The 23,362-nt window shown below is 46.8% G+C and overlaps 1 protein-coding gene across 8 annotated transcripts in view; it reads left to right on the top strand.

Annotated features, from left to right (window-relative positions):
• CACNB4 (calcium voltage-gated channel auxiliary subunit beta 4) overlaps positions 1 to 23,362 on the top strand; it is a 77,962-nt gene that overhangs the window by 36,018 nt on the left and 18,582 nt on the right. For all 8 annotated transcript variants that reach the window (XR_004241193.1, XR_004241196.1, XR_004241195.1 and 5 more), the window contains 6 exons: positions 16,772 to 16,891; positions 17,147 to 17,269; positions 20,814 to 20,944; positions 21,746 to 21,822; positions 22,197 to 22,216; positions 22,326 to 22,406. Coding sequence is in view for 5 of the 8 variants with exons in the window: in XM_032114128.1 (XP_031970019.1) it covers positions 16,772 to 16,891; positions 17,147 to 17,269; positions 20,814 to 20,944; positions 21,746 to 21,822; positions 22,197 to 22,216; positions 22,326 to 22,406 (552 nt within the window). In the remaining 3 variants the exon portion in view is untranslated. The remainder of the gene's footprint in view (positions 1 to 16,771; positions 16,892 to 17,146; positions 17,270 to 20,813; positions 20,945 to 21,745; positions 21,823 to 22,196; positions 22,217 to 22,325; positions 22,407 to 23,362) is intronic.

The following is a 23,362-nucleotide window of genomic DNA, read 5'->3' as shown; positions in this document are numbered from 1 at the left end:
TGAGTGATGTCAGGACCTAGGCATGCAGGATCTTTTGCCTAACTACTTATCTACTTGCTGCTTGTTTATGTAGGATTTTTAGTTTCAAATGTATGCTAAACTCTGCCTTGATTGGGACAATAATCAATATTTTCTGACAAAAAGAGATTATCCTCTGCCCATTATGTCTCCTGAATTCTCATTGAAATTTGGCTTTTACATGGTCAAAGCTTTTGTGTGTTTTTGACAGTTTCAAATCTGTTTTCATTTCTATTAGCCCTTAATAGACTGCCTTGACTAATGAATCATCAGCTGCCTGATGTTTATCTTGTGTAGAAAGAGCTGCCTGAGAGGGCTGGAAGGGGGTTTGTTTGGGGGTTTGCTGGGGTGTTTTTGCTTAGATTTGCCTACAGAAATATCTAAAGTTCTACTACTACAGCATTAGCTGTGCTTGCCTTGTTTTGTGCTCTGGTGAAGATGGTTTTCTGTCTGACTCAGAGCTTCTGTTCGTTAAATGCCACATTGTGATTTGATAGTATAGTGGTCAAATAAAACACTCAGTAGGAATCATAAGTCATTTTTATAAATTGCTGCTTGCTGTTTCCATAGAGGTGCTTTTTTTATACCAGCACTACATTGAAATGGGAAAAAAAAAAAGAAAAAAGCTTCAAGTCATCTAAACAAGAGACATAATGAGGAATAGAAAACAGAAATAGGCAATTCTATGTTTTCAGTTCCAGCGGCAGGTCAGAGCTCAGCTGATGGGACAGGGTGTGGTTGGTAAAACTGTGAGCTCATATGGAGCACTAAGGTGTGTGATTAACTGTGGCTTTATCCTGCTTTTGGATTCCTTCTGCTGAACTCCTGACTGACTGTGGAGTGCAGCCAAAACCACAGGGCCTCCTCACCACTGTGCTGCTCCTGGATTGCAGATTGCTCTCCAAATTGCCCAGCGCTTAAGGAAATGCTGCTGCTGGGAAGTGTAAGCAGCTCTCCCTGGGCTCAAGGGCATCAGAGGGAGTGTGGCTCTTGGTGCTGAAGGAGCACATCATAGAAATAATAAATAACAAGGGGAGAAGCTTAACCTAGGATTTGTTGATGCCATGGCTTGCTTCCCTATCTCCCAAAAACATGCTCTGCTTGGGAGACCCTGAGCTGTTGGATGTTTTCCCTTGGAGCATGCATTTGTAGAGATAGGAGAGCCTGATTTTCCAAATCAGCACTTCACCCAAATGCATATTGCTTTACCAACAGGACAACTGTTCCTGGTCATTTGGAATCCAGTAATTAATTCCAAAATGTCATTTAGCTGGCGGAGTGCTGAGTTCCGTGGGGATCGCAGGTGGTGTCAGGATTTGCTTGCAGCCTCCCCTCAGCTCCTGGTTTGTATTTTTCCACAGTGCTTTGTCACTGGTTTTCATGCCAACTGTGAACTGGTTTCAGTTCTGGAGTGTCTTATTTTGCCGTGTCCCTTCCTTCTTTTCATATCTCAACATAAATATCCACTCAGGTGCAATATGTGGAGCACAGTGAGCAGCTTTGTCTGCCCCACGGTGCTGACCAAGTAAACTGGATTTTTGATTCGGAGGATATTCCAATGTCCAGAGTCAGCCAAGCTTTTCCACCAGCGTGGAAAGCTGGAGGAATCCAGCAGTGCCTGAATTTGTGAATGTACAACACAAGATGTAAATCTGCTTTTTCGGTTTCTGTCTAAAGCCTTGTCAGAAGGGGCTTGAAGTGTCTTGAGGAAAGGACTCAGAAAGGGCAGTGGTGGCTACAGGCTCTGCTCTGCTCCTCAGGAGGGTTTTAATTTTCACAAGGGCAGAGAAAACCAAGAAAACCCCTGGAGAGGAGGACAAGGGACTGTTCTTCTGATTTGGTTTGTTTGGGTTTTTTTCCCTAAAAAGTCACATAGGACAAAGGCTCCATAAGTTACAGAAATTGAGCTGTTTGGTTGTGCTGCTTCACCAGCATGGGGAATGCAGCCTGGCAGGGATTTGATTTATTACAGCAACAGGGGAGAAATCATGAGGAAAAAACACTCCCTATCATCGTGCTGAGTACTGGAGTGGTGAAGTGTGTGTTCGAACGAGCTGCTAATGCTTCATATAAAACTTCACAAGCCTTTCTATTTTGAGAGAATTCTGCTTATACCAAATCTATTTTCCCTGTGAGTGCTCCCTTGGTTTTTCCCCGTGCTGGGACATTTCCCTGCAAATGGACTCTGCTCAGCTCATTTGGGCTTTCTGCTTCCTCCCGGGGGCTGTGTGTCCTTGGCAGAGTGGCATCACAGTCAGTGATGGCATTGGCATAAATGTCCTGTTTCCTTGGGAAATGCATGGCTCTAGGTGCTGTGCTGGGTGCTCTCGGTGTGGAGGAGGCTGGAGGATTTAGCTTTTAGTAGCAATGTCCATTATGGCCAGAAACAAGCCCTCTGCCCCCATGGGACAAGCTCTAGGGTGAGGTGGCCAGGGCATCCTCCCTGTCCCTTTTCCTGTTCACAGAGCCAGGTACAACCTGAATACCTCTGGCCTACCAGTTCAGCTTTATCACAGCCTTTAACATCTTAGAATGAGAATAAAATCATGTTTCTAATGGTTACTCCCCTGTGCTGCTGCTTTATAAACTTCTCCTTTCCGTGCACAATTTCTCGGCAATATTTTTAACCCCCATTCCCACTGTGGTTGGTATAGTCCCTGAAAAAAGCCTCTCTCTTGCCTGGGAAAAGGATGTGTTCTGACAAATCATCAGTTAATCTGTGATATATAGGTCATGAGATACCATGATAAAATTTTATGTTCCAGAACAATTAGTGGTGAGCTCATCAGGTTCTGACAAAACAAGCCCCAGCATCGCATTTGGGCAGGGATGTTTCAATTATGACCAATAACTGAGAAATCTCACCAAGGAAAAAAAGCCTGTGGCAGCTGGCCCTGCCTCTGGCAGCTGTGAGAGACCTCACAGCAGCTCCTGGCTCCGAGGGCTCCATCCTGAACTGTGTGATAAAGCTCAGGAACAAACCTGCCACACTCCAGGGGTGACAGATCCCACAGAAATCAGTATCCAAGGGATACCATGGTAGGAAAAGAGGTGGCTGGGGTTCTGCAGGCTGTGGCTGTACTCACCTGCCCACAGAGCTCCAGCTGGATTCAGGGAAGGTGTGTCCAGTGTGGGACACAGCCAAGCTGCCAGCTCATGTTCTTGAAGCAACATTACTTGAACTAAAGTGTACCACTGAAGTGTCTGTTGGAACAAGAAGAGTGGGCAGAACTACTCCAAAGTATACTTTCCAAAGTTTCTGACAAGTAAGAGAAGTAGCTTTATCCCCACTGTGGTGCTTGTTCTGGATAAAATGTTCTCAAGATGTTTTTGCACACCATACCCCAGGAATGTTGGAGCTCTGCACTTGTTATCGATCTCTTACTGGAAAATGAATGGGGTATTGACAGATGGAAAAACAGACAAACGAGTTGTACTTTGCCTCCCTCCATTTTTCCATGCTAATTACAGCTGTCTGTTGATTTTTACTTGCTGCCCCAAGGAGTAGAGTGGTAGTAAGTGCAGGAGTACATTGCTGAGTAGCTCCTGTGTTCTGCCTGGAGTGGATTCATTTCAGGAGTGCATTAAGCGATATTTCCCTTTAATAGATCAATGTAAACATACAGCGTGAGTGGGAGTCTGGGAGGAAAGGAGTCACACACTGGAATATTTCCCATTACACATTCAAAATTCATACACGGATGGTGGATACATAGAACTTGCTTTGCTGAGTGGAATTGAGAAGTTGGCTTAGGCCTTCAGACTTGCCATTGGATGTCCTTTTAGTGCTGATGCTGAAGATGTTTTGCCTGTTAGAAATTTAAGAACCTTGTTAAATGTTTAGCTTCACTACTCTGTTCTGATTATATCACACAGGAATCTTCCCTTTTTGTTGGCTTTCTTAGAATCCCGGATTGGTTTGGGTTGGAAGGGACCTTAAAGCCCATCCAGTTCCATGGGCAGGGACACCTTCCACTATCCCAGGTTGCTCCAAGCCCCGTCCAGCCTGGCCTTGGACGCTTCCAGAGATAGGACAGCCACTGTTTCTCTCTCAGCAGCCTCTGATGGTTGGATATAACACACAAACCCATCAGGTTTCCATAGACTCCGTGTTGTCTGCAGGAGGAAGCTTTTGTCGTGTGATTTCTTACTCAGGTTCTCTGTGTGCAAGTGGTACCTGCTGAGGGGGAAGATGCCTTCAAAGGGATGTAACTTTGCACAGATATTTTGTGTCTTCCTTCACAAGCAAGAATTTAATTTATAAAAGATGTATGAGATCTGTTTGGTATCAGAACTGAATGTTTTACATTCCTCAACAACATGTAATTATTCATAAAGCTTGTCTGCCTTTCTTTTGGATGGTCTCATCTCTTACAGGTAAAGAAATCCCAGTTGTATCCTCAGAGTAACAGCCACAACAGTGTAAATAAATACAAACACTGCAGTGTTGTTTTGCTGAGAACTGATCAGTGAAGAGATCTCTCCAAAGGCATCACAGCTTTTCAGGCTGGTTTTGCTGAACATTTTCAAACCAATCTAAAACAGAAATACATGTGCCTTTGAATCTGAAATTTGGAGCCAGAACTGAACAGAGCGATGAAACCAAACGTAGGTTTCAGAGGAGCTACACTGATGTATTTCAATGGAGGGCAGCCCAAAAATCCTGATTGCTGCACGTTTCTTTCAGCTGTTAAATAATTCCTCCCTTTGCCTTTTCACCCAAGTGCAGTTGCTGCATTACTTGCAAAAATAAAAAAAGGGAAAAAAGCCACTTCCCAGCAGCTGGAAGCTTAAGCAGCTTTCTCCCATCACAGCATTTCAGGAAGGCAGTCAGCAAAGTGGTTTCCCCAAGTGGCTGCTGCCTGCCTGGGTGTGTGCTGCAGTCTCTGGAGAGCTGGGGGACTGGGGGGGTTGTGTGTTCATTTTATTTCGCTCCTGTCTCTTAGAGCAAGTCCCTCTCTGCCTGTGCCCAGAATTGTAATGGTGCTGCTGCCTCAGAGCCTGGCTGAGAGGTGCTGTCAGAGGGGAGGAATGAGCCACATCCTGCTCCTCTCCAGCTTTCCTCCCGGCAAATCCAAGGGAGCTGGCCAGGCTGCATGGGCAGCACTGCACGTGGGGAGGAGGAGCAGCCCTTCCTCCCTCAGGCTCAGCACGTTTTTCCTCTCATTTATTCGTGTCCCTTAACTAATTTGGGGATGTCAGCAGTGTGCCTTGCACAGCTCTTTGCACGTTTTGGGGTGAGCTGCAGGATGGAGGTGGGGAAGGGGCTGTGTCAGGGCAGCACCGTGGCAGCTCAGGAGAGATACAGACACAAATGTCAACAGGAGCCAGCTCGAATCCTGGCTGTGCCTGTGATCCTCTGTGCTCACTCTGCACTTCCCTGCTGGAGGAGATGTACAGAGGGCAAGAACTTACTAGGAATGCAGGAATCATAGAATGGCCTGGGTTGGAAGGGACCTCAAAGCTTTTCTCTGTCCACCCCCTGCCGTGGGCAGGGACACCTTCCACTCCAAGCTCTATCAAACCTGGCCTTGCCACACTTCCAGAGATGGGGCAGCCACAGCTTCTCTGGGCAGTCTTCCTGGAGAGGAGGTAGATGAGCTGTGCCTCCAAGGAGAGGGGAGACTGGGATTTTGTACTTTCAGTCTGCTGTGTGTCATTGGTAGAGCTGGGGAAAAATCCTCCTTTGGGGATGGAAGGTGAGTGTGGGTGCCCATACCTCTCACTGTCTGTACATCCATGGAAGTACAGCCCATGCTGGGAACAGAGCAGGTGCACTGTCCCCTCCCTTGCCCTCTCTCAGGAAGGTTTGGCTCTGCCCAAGGGAGAACTGGGGCACGGGAGAAGCTGTGGCTCATCTATTGGTGGCAGCGCTGGCCGTGCTCCCGGGGGATCATCATCCCTGCGGGCTGGAAGGTGCTGCTGGAGCTGGTGTGGCACCTCCTCCTCCCCTGCGCTCCTCCCCCTGCTGCCTGCGGTGTCCGCAGCATTCCCACCTGCTGTGCACGGGGAGAGCGATGCTGGGCACAGGAGGGAGCTGGATTGGCAGTGGAGCACACGGAGCTGTGCCCTCCTCACGCTGGAGGAGTTCCAGAGCAGGAGCAGGGGCAGCGCTGTAGGAATTGGATCATCCTGCGGGTCTGTGCTGTGGGAAGTGGGATATGCACGGCAGCCACTGCGGCTGAACACAGCCCTGACAGGAGCCATCAACGCTACAGCTTCCTGGGAGAGAGCTCCTGGCACGGGAAACTCACGGCAAGCAGGAAATAACAAACAGTTAATGCTAAGATGCACTAGAGAAACGGGAGTTTAACAGAAGCCTTTCCTTCCTGCCGGCGGCTCAGGGCACCGGCGCTTGCAGGGAATTGTTCTGGAGCACAGAGCTCTGCTGGCGATCTGGTCTCCTGCAAGGAGTGCCAGGGATGCACTGACACTCACATAACCTGTGCCCGTGTTCATCCCAAATCCCTGCTGTGATGGGGTGAATGTGGGGGGTGTTCGTGTGCTTGGATCGATGTCCCTTTGTCACATGGAATTCTCTGCTCCAGCAGCTGCAGTGCTAGGGGAGGGCTCTCTGGCCAGCACCAGCAGTTTGGTACTGGGGGCTTTGCTGTGTTCAGCCCGGGGCAGAAAGGGAATTTAGGAACTTCCTGAAGTTCAGCCTGGTTTTTTGATTTACGTCCTTCCCTTCATCCTTCTCTTTCTTTGGAAGTGGAAGGAATGGCTCTGCCTCCGATGTCAGTGAGACACTTCCATATCCAGGGGGAACTCACTTGGGGTAATGTCAGCCACCACCTTCCAACTTTGGGATGAGTTCCTTACTTGTGACTTTTTTATTCTGGCTGCTCATCTTGGAATGTTTTCCTTCCTCCTGCTGGATGTTTTTCTGTACCTTTGACCTGACTCTGACTTCACTCATCATCCCCATTCCCTGCTTTTTTGATTGCATTTCAGTGCAGATTTATAGGGCACCAGCAGAACCTTTGACATTTTCTTTTGGAGCAGATGTACCTCTGCTACAATATCCCAAAATAAAGGCGAAGCTTTTAGACCAAAATAAAAGTTTTAAATCTTGTCAAGATCTTGACAGATTCCACTCCTGACAAGGCTTTTCTTTTTCCTTCTTTCAGCAAAAAGCAATATCCAGGTGTTTAAAGTTGTCCTGCTTGCTTCTGCTTACTGGTGCATATAAGAATTTTGATGGAGAAGGAGCTTTTTGCACAGAATGAGACCATCAGGGTCTTTCTCAGTTATTGCTTGTGCCAAATCAAAAGGGTTCTGAGTAAGATAGTGATTCCTAAAGGATTTTTTCTTGATTGGAATGCTTGTTGGTTGCTAGCAAGAAGGAATATTAAACTGTTGTTTCTCCTAAGATATTTAATTAAGAATCCATTTTGAGATAATACTGGAGGCAGTTATTAAAAAAGGAAAAATTTTGTCTTTGAATTTTTAATCTTTAACTCTCTAAATTACTGCCAATCATCAAATCCCAGAATGGGTTGGATTTGAGGGCTCTTATGACCAGGTAGTTATAAGAATTTGGGAAAATACGTTCACACCAACCTGTGTATTAGAAAAAAAAAGATTTATTATGTCTGCAGTTGAGATGCAGCACAGAGTTCTGGCTGTTCCCTCCTCCTGGGTTTGCATATCTGCCTATGATAACTTAATGCCTTCCCATTTATCCCAGTAGGAAATACATGGAGAGACTATTTAGCCAGTGGCATCCCCAGATTTTTAAAAACTCTTGGGTATTTATTTGTTCCTGCTTCTCATTTCCCAAAATAACTGTTGGTTGGTTGTTTGTCCTGTGTTTTGTTGGTCCTCACAAACCACCGGGGAATACCTGATAACAACAAGTCCCTCTCAAAACACCACTGTGTTTTCAGTGTGTGGATCAATATCCAAGTAGGAAAAGACGTGGAAGCAACAAAATTGTCAGTGGGGGATATTTTCTCCCATTTTATGTAGTAATGATAAAAACCAACCAGTTTTGGGGGAGTAGGTGAGCTCTGAGTGCCCTCAGAGCTGCAGGCTTGGGGCAGAGCTGCTGTAATTGGGCCCACTGAATTCCCAGCCCTGTCCATGTGAATTCCCAGTGGGCAGCAAAGTCCTAGAAAGTCCTTGGGCTCCCTGGTTGATTACAGCAATTAAGGCCCATAAAGTGTCGCTCAAATATTACCTCAGCAGGTGACAGCAAAATGTCCTTTCTCTTGTATTTTGCTCTCAGCACGTCAAGTTTTTCAATTGCAAGGGCTCAGGGGAAGGAGTTGCTATTTGCAGCCTGCACAGCACTTGGAAAATTAGGGCTTTTTCCTCCTAAGATGTTCCTAGCAGTCCATAAGAGCTTGTTGTAGGTTCAGCAGTTGGGTGATTTCACGATTTGCTGCAAGAAAAGTAATCAGAGATCATGGCAGCTCCTTGGAAAAAAAGAAAAAAAAAAGTAGAAAATGTGAAAAAAACCAAAAAATAAAAATACTCTGTTTGTAAGCCTCATTCATCAGTGTTTAAAGCAGCTTCTAAACCTCCTGGTTTGGAAGCTTTTGGAAGGAAGGAGCTAATTAAAACCATAACATAACACAACATAGCCAGCCTAAGCCCAAACTCCATCAGTTGCTTGGCTTAAATTAAGCAGCGTGAAATTCATTTCAACAATGCCCTCCCAGCATGCCACAATTCCTTCCCATTCACTACCCAGCATGAACATTTTAAACAAAGTAATTTTCCTATAATTCTGTTGAAGATGGCAGTCTGGTTCTGTGATTCGGTGACGTTCTCAACCACTTCTGTTGAAAAAAGTAAAATAAATATTCATGGTTATTTTGGTTGTGTAAAGCCTGATGGTGTGGGAAGTGGTGACACCACGCTAGAAGGAAATCAGGACACTGTAATCATCAGAATCCTTAAAAAAGATGTATATTCTTTAAATTAGCTGTTGGAATTAGGAGGAGCATGCAGTGAAAGCAGACAGGTGGGAAGGATCTTCTCAACACTGAGGAAAATTCCACTTCATTCCTCACATGTAGAATACCCCAAAGATTATTGTACTTCACATCCCCACTTTGGGGACTGAAATATTCCATGTGTGTTTGAAACCCAAGGACACATGGATTGGTTTTATTTGTTGGGAAGTTGAAAAATCATTTTAGCCAATGAATGGGTGCTGCTGACTATTTCTCCAGGAAAATAAACTGAAAATTTTTCCTTTGTTCAGCCTGGAGAAGAAAAGGCTTTGGGGACACCTCACTGTGGCCTTCCAGAACCCCAAGGGGGATTATAAAAATGAGGGAGAGGGACTTTGGGGAATGGCTTCCCACTGCCAGCGGGCAGGGATGGATGGGATATTGGGAAGGAATTGTTCCCTGGGAGGGCGGGCAGGCCCTGGCACAGGGTGCCCAGAGCAGCTGGGGCTGCCCCTGGATCCCTGGCAGTGCCCAAGGCCAGGCTGGACATTGGGGCTTGGAGCAGCCTGGGACAGTGGGAGGTGTCCCTGCCCATGGCAGGGGTGGCACTGGATGAGGTTTAAGCTCCCTTCCAACCCAGACCAGTCTGGGATTCTGGGATTCTGTGATGTCTGAGAGCAGTCCCAGGACAGGATATGAGCAGGCCCAGCTTGGCACAGGTCAGCCTGGATTTCCCAAAGGTGCCCTGGTGACAGGAGTGCCCCAGGGAGAGCAAACCAAGCTAAGCTACGTGAAAACAAAAGGGAAGTAGAGACAAACTGGAACAGAGTTAAGTAAGAGGAGAAATGGGAGCTCATCCTCTTGCAGATCCCAAGTTAAATGTCCCTGTTGCAGTAACTAGATGGAGGTGTGATATTTTTTTTTAAAAAAAGTGATCCACCCCTGTCAGCAGGAGCTCTCCATCCCAGCCAGCATAGCAGGGTGATGGGAGGGTGATTTAGGAATACACCACGTTATTCCAGCACTTCCTGGCTGAAGCCTTGCCACTGCATGTCTGAGGGAATGCTGTGGCAGACCACATATGGCAGCCACAGATGCCTGTGTAGTTGGGAGGATGATTAAGTTTAGTTTGGGGGCAGTATTTGTAGTTGTTTTTATTCCCCAAGACTTATGGAACATTCTTGACTTCCCAGTGTGTTATGTGGGACAGACACAGAGCAGCCTCCTTACAGGAGAGCTCATTTAGGATACCAGGTGCACTTTTATTACCAGGTTTCATCAAACCCAACAGCAGCAGCTTCCCCAGAGCCTTGGAAGATCATTCAATGCTTTCAAGAGCTGAAGTAATTAGAAAAAATAAAGCAGTGTCTCTGTGCCGTTGCAGCTTTAGTTTGGTGCCTTTTATGAGGGAAAGATAACACCTTTTTTCTCTCCTGGGACTGCTGAATAGCTTTCCTAAAAAAGAGGGACCAGCTGCAGAGGTTGAAGCAGAATTCAGACTGGAGGTGCTCAGGTGTTGATTCAATCCCAGGTCTCACATGGAGCATTTGGAATAAAGCACAGATCTGAGCATTCCCAGGCAGATCTTTGCTGCTTTATGGCTGAACAAAAACATGGAATTTGAAAGGTTTGTGTGTTCAAATTTTGAACACTTTGTTGGGTGAAAACCACCTGAGCCTGTAGCCATCCCTCTGGCTGTGATCCTCACCTTTCCCTTTGCCCCGAGACTGCGGGAAAAGTGCTTTGGGTGCTCCTTTGAGTAGGAAGAGCTGAATTTTTAAGCTGTGAAAAGTTCAGAGCAGCTCATCTATTCTCTAACCACTAGCTCAGGCTTCGTGTGTACCTGCAGTGCCTGCTAAGCAAAATCTTGTGCCTTGCATGTTCATTTGAACATTACCAAAAAAGATGGGAGTATTTTGGCAGTAAATATAGATATATATTACTAGTATTTTTTTTAAACTCTGTTTCTTAAATGTAGCAACACAATCTGTGCTGAACTGAAGGCAGCTGGAGAAAGGAGATAGACTGCAAGATTTGAAATCCAGGGTAAAAAAAGAGATCAGGAGATGTTGGAAGAATTGCCCTATTTTCTAATAATTAGTATTCCCAAAGAAAAAAAACATGTTCTGACTACCTAGTAATTTCCAAATTGCTGAGACACCTAATGAGTTGTCTTAAATAAATTTACCAAACATATAGAAGGAAATAATTGCTGAGCATTTGATTCTGAAATCACAACTCAATGCCAGGCGGTTGTGCAGCTGCCTTGGGTGTGTTGGGGATTCAGCAAGAGAATCATTTGCTTGGGAACTGAACCTTGTCCTGGTTGGACTTCAGTGCCACATTCACATGGGAATTTGTGGAAAAGTCCCACTGAACCTCTCTGCTGCTGGACCTCCCTATTTAACATTGCAGTAGCTGGAAAGGATTTTGTAATTCGAGGGGGATATTAATAATTCTAAAGGATATTAAAAGCAAAATAGGGGCTGTGCTGCCAGTGTAATCCCTACACCCCTTTCCACATGGGAATAACTCCTTTGGTTTCCCTGCTGCACAGGGTTGCTGCTCCTGCCTGCAGCTCCCATGGAATGCTCCCTCCAGTCTGGGATAGGGCTCTGCAGTATTTTACTGGGCACACGCAGATTTTCCTGGCCCCGGTTTCCGTTGCAGCACAGCAAGGTTTTCACGCCAAAGGAAGAGATCCCCACTGTTTTCGATTTGCCTTTTAATTAATTACATCACCCGCCCAGTAATTAAATTTAGCTGCCCACCCTGAGTGCTGGGATGAGATGAGCACCAACTGCGGTGGCCACTGGTATTGAAAACATGGTGTTTTCTTAAATCCTCAACTTCTGGTTCTTGTTTTCATGTAAAAATGAGTTAATACTCATTTTCTGTAACCCTCATCTCCATGACATACTTCTAGTAGTAACCCATGAGTTAAACCTGCTGTTGTGCACTTCGACCAGGGAGATCTTCATGTTGGGGCTTGGAGTGAGCTGCCATCCCCAAGGAATAACTCTCCTGTGAGTTTTGTGAGGTTTTTTAGATCATTTCTGGAACACCAGTGGCATATGGCAGCATATGGCCCTGCAGCCATCCCTGTGCCTGTTTGTTCTCCTTGTGCTGCATCAGGAGCTTTGTCAGGTCTCTGGGAACTCGTGAGGGAGGGATGTGGCCTTGATTCTCCCGGGAACTTGCAGAGGACTGAGGACACTTGGGCTTTTTTCAAGTTGAGGCTCCAGTTTCTGATGAATTTGTTTTGGGTGAAAGGGAGGATGGGCTGATGGAAGCTTCCTGCCAGTGCAAGGGCATGGAGAGCTGGGAATATTCACCTGGAGAAGGGAAGGACACAGGGAGAGCTTAGAGCCCCTTGCAGGGCCTAAAGGGGCTCCGGGAGAGCTGGAGAGGGACTGGGGACAAGGCCTGGAGGGACAGGACACAGGGAATGGCTTCCCACTGCCAGAGGGCAGGGATGGATGGGAGATTGGGAATTGGGAATTGTTCCCTGGGAGGGTGGGCAGGCCCTGGCACGGGGTGCCCAGAGCAGCTGGGGCTGCCCCTGGATCCCTGGCAGTGCCCAAGGCGAAGCTGGCTGGGGCTTGGAGCAGCCTGGAATAGTGAAAGATGTCCCTGCCCTGGAATGAGATGAGCTTTGAGGTCCCTCCCAACCCAAACCAGTCTGGCATTCCATGTCTGCTGAAAAATGTTTAGTTGAGCTCCTGACCAGTTTAAAAGCATTGGAGCAACCTCTGGTTCAGCTCTTTGGTCTGCTGGATAATCTCTGAGTTCGGCATCAGGACAGGACCTTTGGGATCTTTGGGAATTTGGCTTCCTGTGTCTTGCAGGATGAGACTGCTTTGAGCATCCAAAAACCTTCCAGGAAGCTGGGAGGCACCAGGTGGGATTGGTGTTGGGGGGGAAGGAAGAGGAGCACAGGAGGAGAGGATGGGACAGGAGGGCTCATTTTTCCCGTGAAGCATTCCATGCTGTCCCCAGCTCAGATACCATTCCAACTCCAGCAAACCATTCCCAATAATTGGCTGCCTGGAGGAGCGCTGCCACTTCTGCTCCTTTGTGATCTGCCAGCGCTGTGGGTTCAGAGTGAACCCTGCGCTCCTGCTCTGACATCCCTCGTGTTCTCAGCCGAACACAACGCGTGTGTCTGAGCACAGAGCCCGGGGCTTGTCCTCCCCCTGGCACGGCTGCTTCCCTGTGTGCCCGATCCAGGAGGCAGGGGTGCATCCCAGTGCCCGTGGCTGGGCTGTCTGGGGAGAGGGATGCTGCAAGAAGGCACTGTCTGGCCTAATGCCGAAGGCAGGAGCTCTTGGTGAGCAGGGATGTTTTCCCAGAGGCTCTCCGCGTTGGGATGGACCCCGCAGCACCTTCAATCTTTTCAGGAGAGGCTGCCTGTCATCTGGCTGATTGGAGCTGCTAATGGATCGCTGCTTTAATTGCACGAGCAGTGTGACAGAGCATTGCTTATGGATGGAGGGAGAGCAGTCCGGAGCTGTGGATTTATGGCACTTGGGGAAAATTATTTGCAAGCTCAGTAAGTCTTTATTTTTTAGCTATAACAGCTAAAGGTTGACTCTTCCTTCAGTGAACACAAAGGCTGGACCTGGCTGGATGTTGTAGTGTCCAGGAGAAGGATTCATGTCACCTCTTCCTCCCTGAAATGCTGGGGCATTCCCATTCACCAGGAATATTGTGTCACCCTTTCCACCACGGCAGCCTCAAGTGTAAGACCAGTCAGTGAGGAGAATGCAAACAAACAGACCCCCTGTTCTTTCTGCTTTACCCTTCTCCCTGGCATTTTTGGGGTTGCTTCAGACCTCCGCATTTTTAGCAAAGCTGAATTACACTAATTGATGAGAGAGGGAGAAAATAAGTAATAAATTGCACAAAAAATGAATTCACAGGAGCCCAAAGTATAAAGTAAGAACAAGTCTTTCATTGCCTTGGATAATGTAATTATCTAGAAAAGCCTTTTTCTTTCAAATTGCCAAATCTGGTGTCACTTGAACTCACTGAAGCCCCACTTGACAAAGTTCCTCTGTTTCCCAGAGGGCTGTGAGATAGGGGTAGGATTGATAATTGGTCCTTGAATACTATGTGTGAAACTGTGGACACGGGTGTTATCCCCAGATGATTGGCCTGCTGCTCTAAGCAATGTGAAAATAAAGAAGTCAAAGCATCTTTTTACAGAATCCCAGAATCACCAAGTTTGGAAAAGCCCTCCAAGATCAAGCTGTGCCCAAACCCCCACCTTGTCACCAGCCCAGAGCACTGAGTGCCACATCCAGTCCTTTCTTGGACACCTCCAGGGATGGAGACTCCACCATTCCCTGGGCAGCCCCTTCCAGTGTCTGACCACCCTTTCCATGAAGAAATTCTTCCTTTGGGAACATTTTGGTGTACAAAAAAAAAGATGGGAAATGGCTTTCCTCCTCCTTTTCCTCTCACTTCCCTGTTGCAGTTTCAGCAAGTAGGAGCTGTCAGAGCAGAACTCACTGCACTTGGTGCTGAGCAGACAGCAGTGTTTGTGTTGGATTGTTGGACAATATTCTGTCAATATTCCACAATATTTCTGGCAATAATTCTGATCTTCAATCAAACATTTCAAACAGAACCAAAAATTCAGTACAAGTTTGGCTCCTTTTCTGCCCCTCTTGCTGCTATTTGCAGAATGGTGCCTTATTTTCAGTGTGAGGCTGCAGCTCAGCATCATGTGAGTCACAGTCCTGGGGCTGCATCTTCCAGATAAGCCACTTGCTGTTTGGAACAACTTGGGAGAGCCGGGATCATGCGGATGTGATTGTACCAATCCCTATCACTTGGCACACAGGCACTGCTCAGCCTGGCAGAGCAGCCGGGGGTGGCCTGGCAGCATCAGCTGCTCTGGTTGAGGCTGTTTTGTTCTGACAGCAGTAAATAAGTCACTGTTCAAACACACACCAGTAAAAACCAGTATGGGCACTGTGGTCTGGTCCTGTTAAATTCCCTCACTGAGCTATGCTGGATCACATCAGACCTGAATGAATAAAGAGCCAGCAGTGCCCCAGGGGTGCCCAGGTGGGCAAGAGGCCAGTGGCCCCTGGGCTGTGCCAGCCCTGGTGTGACACAGCCCCAGGGCAGTGCCCGTCCCTGTGCTGGCGCTGCTGGGGCACCTCCAGTGCTGGAGACAGCTCTGGGACAAGGGGGATCCTGAGGGGCTGGAGGAGTCCAGGGAAGGGAACGGAGCTGGGAAGGGGCTGGAGAATTCCTGAGGGAGCTGGAAAGGGGCTCAGGCTGGAGCAAAGGAGGCTCAGGGGGGCCCTTGTGGCTCTGCACAAGTCCCTGACAGGAGGAGGCAGCCGGGGGGGTCGGGCTCTGCTGCCAGGGAACAGGGACAGGAGGAGAGGGAACGGCCTCAGGCTGGGCCAGGGGAGGCTCAGGGTGGACATCAACAGGAATTTCCCCATAGAAAGGGTGCTCAGGCATTGAGATGTGCCTGTGGTGGGGCCTGGCCAAGTGCTGTGGCATCTGAGTTCCCTGGTCTCTGCTACATCCCGAAGGAAGCAGAAGGAAGAGCAGGATGTGTGGCTTCCCAGCTGGGAAAAGCTGAGCTGCTGCCAGCTCCTAATGCCAGTGTTCAGCCTGGGGATGCTCAACTTGTTCCAGCTCAGGACCCTGAACTCATGTGTCTTCCCAGCTCTCCCTGGGTGTGGGATGTCCTGGAAGGAATTTTCTGGTGTGTTTAAAATCACAGCTGTGGGTAAAGCTCCTGTTGGCAAATCCTGTTCTTGCCCAGGAGGAAATCTGCCTTTCCCAGTGACAGGCCAAGTTATGGGTATGGAACAAGGAGAGAGCACAGGCTCCTCCTTCGTAGCCAGAAGTCTTCTGATGGATGTGGATCCACAGGGATGGACAGGGATCCACAGGGATCCACAGGGATGGACAGGGATCCACAGCAATGGCCGTGTATTCACAGCACTGTTTAACGATATGTGAGTTTACATGGGCAGTAAGAATATTGACTTCTGCAGCAAATGTGTCCCTGTGCTGCAGGATATAAATCAATGGAAGGAAAAAAAAATTAAGGATATAATGCTGTAGAGTGGCTCTGTTGGAACACACAGAGCCACAGATTCATCAGGAATAAACATTCCCTGTTTTGCAGGGTTAAAGCCCTGTCTCCAGTGGCTCCACACACGCATAAAGATCAGGGGTGTGGGATGCTGGAGTCAGGCTGGTCTCTACAAAGAGAGGAGCCACTCCACACTTCAGGGGGTGCCAGGTATCCTGAAAAATGTCCAAAAAATGGCAAAAAAATCCAGCTGTGGCAGCACCTTCTTTCCACCCTCACAGGCTGATGCTCTCTGCTGCTGTCTGGATGTGCTGGTTTCATGTTGTATTGATACAGAGCTGTGGTGTTGGCCTGTTGAGCAGCTTTAATAATGTAATTTTTGCCACTTTTTCCCCCTGGAAGCCCAGAACAAAGCTCTGTGTGAGTGGGAACAAAGCCCTTACACAATGGAGCGTATTCATGGGGAGGGATGATTCAAACCAAGCTTTTTAATTCCTTAATTATATTTGATGTGACCTAACCCTTGACAATCCTGAGTCTGAGGTTGTCAAACAGGATAGGAGTATTATAAGGACTTTTGGACAGTGCCCACAGCTGAGCTGGATTTCCCTGTGTCAGTAAGAAAGTGAAGGAGAGAGGTTTTCTCAGGATTTTTGTCTTTGTAAAACCCACTCAAAAAATGAAGAAACAAATTATTTTAAAAGTACTTTTAAAATTTGACTGGGGTGGGTGTTTCTGTTCCCTTACCTGTGTTTTCTTAGTGACCTGAATTGCCTTTCAGGGCTCAGCAGATTCATACACGAGCAGACCCTCAGACTCTGATGTCTCTTTGGAAGAGGACAGGGAAGCAATCCGCCAGGAAAGGGAGCAGCAAGCAGCCATCCAGCTTGAGAGGGCCAAGGTGTGTTCTTTTTCACTCCATCATGTGCCATTCACCTTCTGCCTGCTGTTAAAACTCACACTCTCTTTTGAAATAGTTTGGCAGTTGAGTCAGATAAACCACAGAGATGTCTGGGCAATAACAGTGCAAATATTGTCCTCTAAATGGGCATATTCTCCAGGGAGCTGAGCTCTGCTGGCCTGGGTGAAATTATTAGGGCTGAATTTTTATGGATGAAGAGTTTCCAGTGCTTGTGATGTGTTTTTCTGTTTGTAGTCCAAACCAGTAGCATTTGCTGTCAAGACCAACGTGAGTTACTGTGGAGCTCTGGATGAAGATGTTCCTGTCCCAAGCACTGCCATCTCCTTCGATGCCAAGGACTTCCTCCACATTAAAGAGGTAAAACCAAGGAAAAGGGGATGGGAAAGGGAATCTTCTTACAGGCCAAGGGCTTTGATTTGAACAGCTGAGCCATATCCACGAGAGCTGGGAGGAGGCAGGAGGGCATGGTGAGGTGGTTCTTCAGCCCTTGTGGAGCTCCTGCACCCTGGGCTGGTTATCCTGCCCTTTTGGAACACTTGGTGTTACCAACTTGTTGGAATTTGATCACACAGGAAGGAAATAATACCCTTCAGCCTGGTGCATTGAGATTCTTTTCATCAGAGCAAGTTTGTGATGGATCAGAGATGGTGTAGTGAAAAGGGATTCCACTGAGCAGGAAGTGGAGCAGCACCAGGTCACACCAGGTCACAGCACATCTTCAGAAAGCACCAGATAGGCTCCCTTCCAGGGAGGAAGTAACACTTAGAATAATACAGCAAGAAAAGAAAATCCTGAAGAGGACAGATGCAAAAATAAGGGGAAAAATGGGAATAAATGAGCCCTGAGTATGGCTTTGGTAGAGAAAATTGCATTTTATTGCATGCTGAGCATATTTTCTGCAATTTTTTATCTGAAGTGAGTCCTCCACATTTGCATAACCCCCCGTTGTGCTGTAGATTGGTACAGAGGCTTGCAGCTTGCAAAAGCACTTTTTCGTCTCTGCATTTTGGGTTTATTTTGGGGTGTTCAGTATTCATCTGTGTCTTTCTTTGAACACGTGTTCATCATCACTCCAGAGCACTGATCTCCCTTAGACAGAGCACATTCAGGAGGAAAACACCTGCTTCTGCCCCTCCTCTGGTGCTGGAACAGGGAATTGCTTTACATCCCCTCTCTCTGAGAGGGAGAGCCTGTAAATTCCCTTTTTCCAGTTAATCTTGGTTTTTCTTAAATGTGGCCACCTTTATTGTCAGGGCACTGATTGAGTTGCACACTCTAAGCTCTTGTCATGCTGCCCTGTACTTTTTTCCAGACAAGTGTCCCAAATCCATGTCTTGGCATTTCGTGAGTTGTCTTCCAAGGTCTGAAAACCCGGGATCACACTGCCACTAAGCTGTAAACCATCTGCTTACTGGTATTTGTCAGCTCGGCCCGCCCGGAGCTCTATCTCAGTAGGATTTGGGGAATGGTTCCCCATGCTGCAAAAAGGCTTTGCAGGATTTGTTTTTCAGTGATCTGGCAGGGCCTGCTCGGACCAGAACAATGGTTCCAGATTTGGGAATGATGCTAAGCTGGGTACAAAGTCGAGGCACCCTCAGGCAGGATGGAACAGAGGCAGTGAGCAAGGAGTTGCTATTTTGAGGACGTGTCTTGTATGTCTCATCTGTCTCCTCCAAACTATACATTCTGTGCTTGCTTAAAGGATGAAATGGCAACAATTCCTGACAGAGCAGAAGGAATCATGGGCATGGCAACCACGGGGAGGGAACGTGCTCCTCCCACACACTGAGGAACAGAGGGGAGGGAATGACCTAATGCAGATAAATCCTGTGTTCCTCACTGCATCCTTGGCATTTGTGTGTTCAGATGCTCTCAGCATAACCCTGGACTGCTTTGGGATGGAAAGGACCTTAAAATGGGCAGGGACACTTCCATTATCCCAGGTTGCTCCAAGCCCAACCTGGGAAGTGGACACTGCCAGGGATCCAGGGGCAGCCACAGCTGCTCTGGGCACCCTGTGCCAGGGCCTCACCCCCCTCCCAGGGAACAGTTCCTCCCCAATCTCCCATCCATCCCTGCCCTCTGGCATTGGGAAGCCATTCCCTGTGTCCTGTCCCTCCAGCCCTTATCCAGAATCCCTCTCCAGAGGGGCTGATTCTGATCCCATGGCTAGATGCATCACTCAGAGGTCGATGAAGAAAAATTCCCATGGTCAAGCTGTACCTTTAGAGCCAAACTGGAGCAGGCAGTGCCCATGGAACTCAGGTTCTATGGGGGTTCATTTTGTAGAGTCAGAGTGACCTCAAAGCCCATCCAGTGCCACCCCTGCCATGGCAGGGACACCTCCCACTGTCCCAGGCTGCTCCCAGCCCTGTCCAACCTGGCCTTGGGCACTGCCAGGGATGGGGACTCCACAACCTCTCAGTTCACTGATTTCCAACAGCAGAATGCAGGATCCTGAAGGATTTGTCTGGTTCACAGACTGGAAGCAGTTCTGTAATTTAACATGCTTCAGGTTAAGCTTTGCTCACTGCCACTGTCTGAACCAAGGTCAGAACAGCAGGAGGAATAAATACTTAGCTGGAATGATAAAATAATGGAACCTCTTGCCTAAATATATAAAAGAGGATAAAGAGGTTTTTCAGGGTATGAGGATTGCATTCCCTTAGTTTATTATATGTTAATGTTTGTGTTTATGATTGGGTTAATGTTCAAATGTATGGGTTGATAAAAACCCATTTATTTTTCAGTGCTGAGGCTCTGTGTTTCAGAGTCATCACCAGGCACTGCTGTACCTTTGACAGCAGGGACATGGTGTTTCTGTGTTCCTGCAAGAGCTGAAGTGCTTGCAAATGTGGAGCCAGGAGCAGTGATGATCTTGGAGATGAGATCTTTGTGATAGCTTTTTCCTCGAGGCAGGCAAACAAAACCCATTTACTCGTGCTGCTCTTAATGACTCCAAAGTCAGTTGTGAAAAGCAATGTTTCTTTTGAACACTGAGCTGCCTAATGAAGCAGAACAGAGGAGAGGCTTTTCAGATACTTTCCTTCAAAAGCTCTGCTGGCAGCAGCTACAACAAATCCTTTTCCACTCCAGTATCCACCAGGATACTGCTTTTCATCTTTCCATCATTAGGGATAGACAGACTTTCAATAAAGCAGAAAAATATATGTTACTGAAGGTCAGTGATAAAATGCTATACTTTAGTTATATATTAAAGTTTCTTCCTAAAGGTGAATTTTTCTCAATCTGTCATAACCTGTTAATAACGTCCATACAAATACCTGGAAAGGAGGAAGGGAAAGTGGTGATCTTTTGTCTAGACCATTAAATACGACAACCAATATTTGATGGGAAGCTGAAGGTGTTATTTTTATGTTTGCCTGCTTCATGTGGCTGCTGGGAGGTTGTTTGGTGGCCTCAGCTCAAAGAAATGGTTCTGCTCATTAAATCAACCTTGAAATTAAATCAGCAAGGGACAGGACGAGGGGAAACAGCCTCAGTGCTCTGGTCTCCCACATCGGTGTGAGCCTGGTTTGATGCCTTTTCCTGGTCTTAAAATCAAGAGTTAGAAGGTTAGAAGGGGAAAAGGGATTTTACCTTGGTATTTATTCTAAGGATCCTTAGGTGCACACGTCCAGGTTGAATGCACCTGAAAGCACCCCTAACTACAAAGCTTCTGAGATGTTGAGTCTCCCAGCTGAACAAACAAGGCCAAGAATGGAGGCAAAAAGCACTGAGAATACAGAAGGTGTAAAAAAGTGTAACAGGGGTATAAAAGAAAAGACAAAAATCATCACAGCATCAGGTTTGTTATCCAGTGTGGAGTTCAGGAGTGTGGATAACAAAGGGAGAGAATCTGGGAGCTGGAGAGGTGATGCCAGTGCTGCCTGTGTTGCAGAAATACAACAATGACTGGTGGATAGGGAGGCTGGTGAAGGAGGGCTGCGAGATCGGCTTCATCCCGAGCCCGCTGCGCCTGGAGAACATCCGCATCCAGCAGGAGCAGAAGAGGGGCCGCTTCCACGGAGGGTGAGAGTGCCCTGACCTTTGCAAATCATTTCAAATCCCTCCTCACACCGGGCAATATTTCCAAAGGTCACCCGCTGCTGGTTTATTGCAGGGCATTTGCAGTGTTGGATTTGGGATTCCCAGTGGAAATACGGATTTGCGGAGAGCGGGCGTGGGGGATGCTGGTGATGAGAAACAAAAAACGTGTTTGACTTTAGGAAAGAGCAGTGAGGGATAATGACAGGAATTTCTGCGGGTTTTGTGTCCCCGTGGCCTTAAGTCAACTTGATGCTCAAAGTCTCCCAGATTTTTTCCCAGCTTTTCTTATAGTTGTGGCTTTTTTCTTCCCTTTTTTTTTTCTTTTCTCTCCATTTTGGCCCAAACCAGACTTGTCAAACTTTGTAAGATCAGCTTTGCCATCCTTTATTCTTCATCTTCCAGCCTGAGGTTTCTGAGTCTCCACCCTGCCAGACCTGGAGATTGCAAATCCCTGGAAAAAGGTCTGAGAGATAAACCTGGGGAAATGCTTTCAGAATGGCTGAACAGCATCCAAATTTATTTTATAATTTTTGACACAACTTCAGAGGAAGCCGATATACAGGTCTCAATATACAGAGAAATTACTGAGCTCAGTGAGATGCTCCTGGATTTACATGATAAAATTCCAAATTATAATGATAAAAAGTTCATTTTTGAGCAGCTTTGTTAGTTAGAGTCATTTATATCTGTATAACCTTGAGATTCCTTATGGGGCAATTCCTTCCCAAAACCTCCCACATTTTGGGGTACCTGGTGTTAACGGGGCTCTTTTTGCTGCTGTAGGAAATCTAGTGGGAATTCTTCTTCAAGCCTTGGAGAGATGGTTTCTGGCACATTTCGAGCCACACCTACAGCCACAGGTACAACAGGATTTATTTAAGGAAACCCTCGTGTTGTAATAATTCTATTTAAAAACCCACACATGAAAAATGCAGGTTTCCCCCTTTGCTGAGTTATTGAGATGTTTTACAGCAAAATGCTTGCATGCACAGGGGAGGAGGACATCTATTTCTAGCCATGCAGGAGTTGCTAAGGGCTGGGAAAAGCCTTGGGAACAGTGGCAGCTGCCCCGGAATGCCCAGTTTAATGCACAGGTTGCCCAGTTTAATGCACAGATTGCCCAGTTTAGTCAGGGCTGAGCAGAGGGAGGTGCAGAGAGAAATCAAAGTGCTTTGGCAAAGGGATTTCTGGTTGCATGGATGTGTTTTAACCAAGTTCTCATTTGTTCTTCTAGCAAAACAGAAGCAAAAAGTGGTAAGTAATGCTTTTGTTTCCATTTTATTTCATTCTAATTCATAATTCCCAGGATTTCCCTACGGATGTTGTGTGGCTGATGATCTGAAGGGTTGTTTTTTCCCTCTAGACAGAACACATTCCCCCCTATGATGTAGTGCCATCCATGAGACCTGTGGTGTTGGTGGGCCCATCACTCAAAGGCTACGAGGTATGAACTCAGCTGTTTGCAATTAATTCAACTTTTATTATCTGCAGTCATCCTCAGTAATTCAGTGTGTGGCTCAGTGCAACTGGTTCATGATAATTTCAGGTGATTTAGCTTAAATAATTACCAAAAATGTTCTATAAGAGCTAAGAGTTACTTCTACCTTGTACTGTTTTAAAGCACAGTGCAAATCCATTCTTTCCAGTGCACTCATTCCTAATTAAATCAAGTGAAAAAGAATTTGTGTCTGCTACAAGCAGCCAAATTAATGAGCTGGACTGTACACATGAAAAATGTTCATCAAACCAGCCCATGCTTTGAACTTAATTAGCAAAACATTTGAAGGAGCTTCCTTGTTGTTCCCCTTTTTTCACTGTATTAATAAATTCCAATACATTTGTACAGAAACCTTTAACCCTCCTAAAAGGTTCCCCAGGTGGAAGTGGGCAGGATAACGTGCCCAGATAACCAGGACAGCCTTTTTTTAGGCTGCTGCAGATTCAAGTGAGCATTTACCACGTGCTAAATGAGCAGAGACTTGTAGCAGGGCAGTTTAGGGAGCTCAACCATCTGGGAAGTGCTGAACCAGGAACTAAATGAACATAAAATCAAACATACACTTCATTAAGCTTAATTAATGTTGTCAGTAATTTATAGGATATTATTAAACATATTGGAGTGGTTCTTTTTGGGAGGTTACAGCCTTGGCATAATGCAGTGTTCTGGCATTGTTTTTATGTAAGAGTGACTGAAGGTGCAGCTCAGCAGAGCAGGTACTTCATGTTCTGCTCTCTGCCTTTTAATTTGATGGGGAAGTTTTTTGACAGGAGTAAATTCCCTCTGTGCTGCACCACAGATCAATTTACCTCTCGAGGTTGGAGGGGAGAGAGGCTGTTTGTTAACAAAAACCTCTTCAAATCTGCCACCCTGTCTCTTTTTTAAAGAAAACAACACTAAAC

Source organism: Corvus moneduloides, chromosome 7 (assembly GCF_009650955.1).
Source record: "Corvus moneduloides isolate bCorMon1 chromosome 7, bCorMon1.pri, whole genome shotgun sequence".
Classification (NCBI taxonomy): Eukaryota; Metazoa; Chordata; class Aves; order Passeriformes; family Corvidae; genus Corvus; species Corvus moneduloides.
This window is presented reverse-complemented; position numbering and strand designations above follow the sequence as displayed.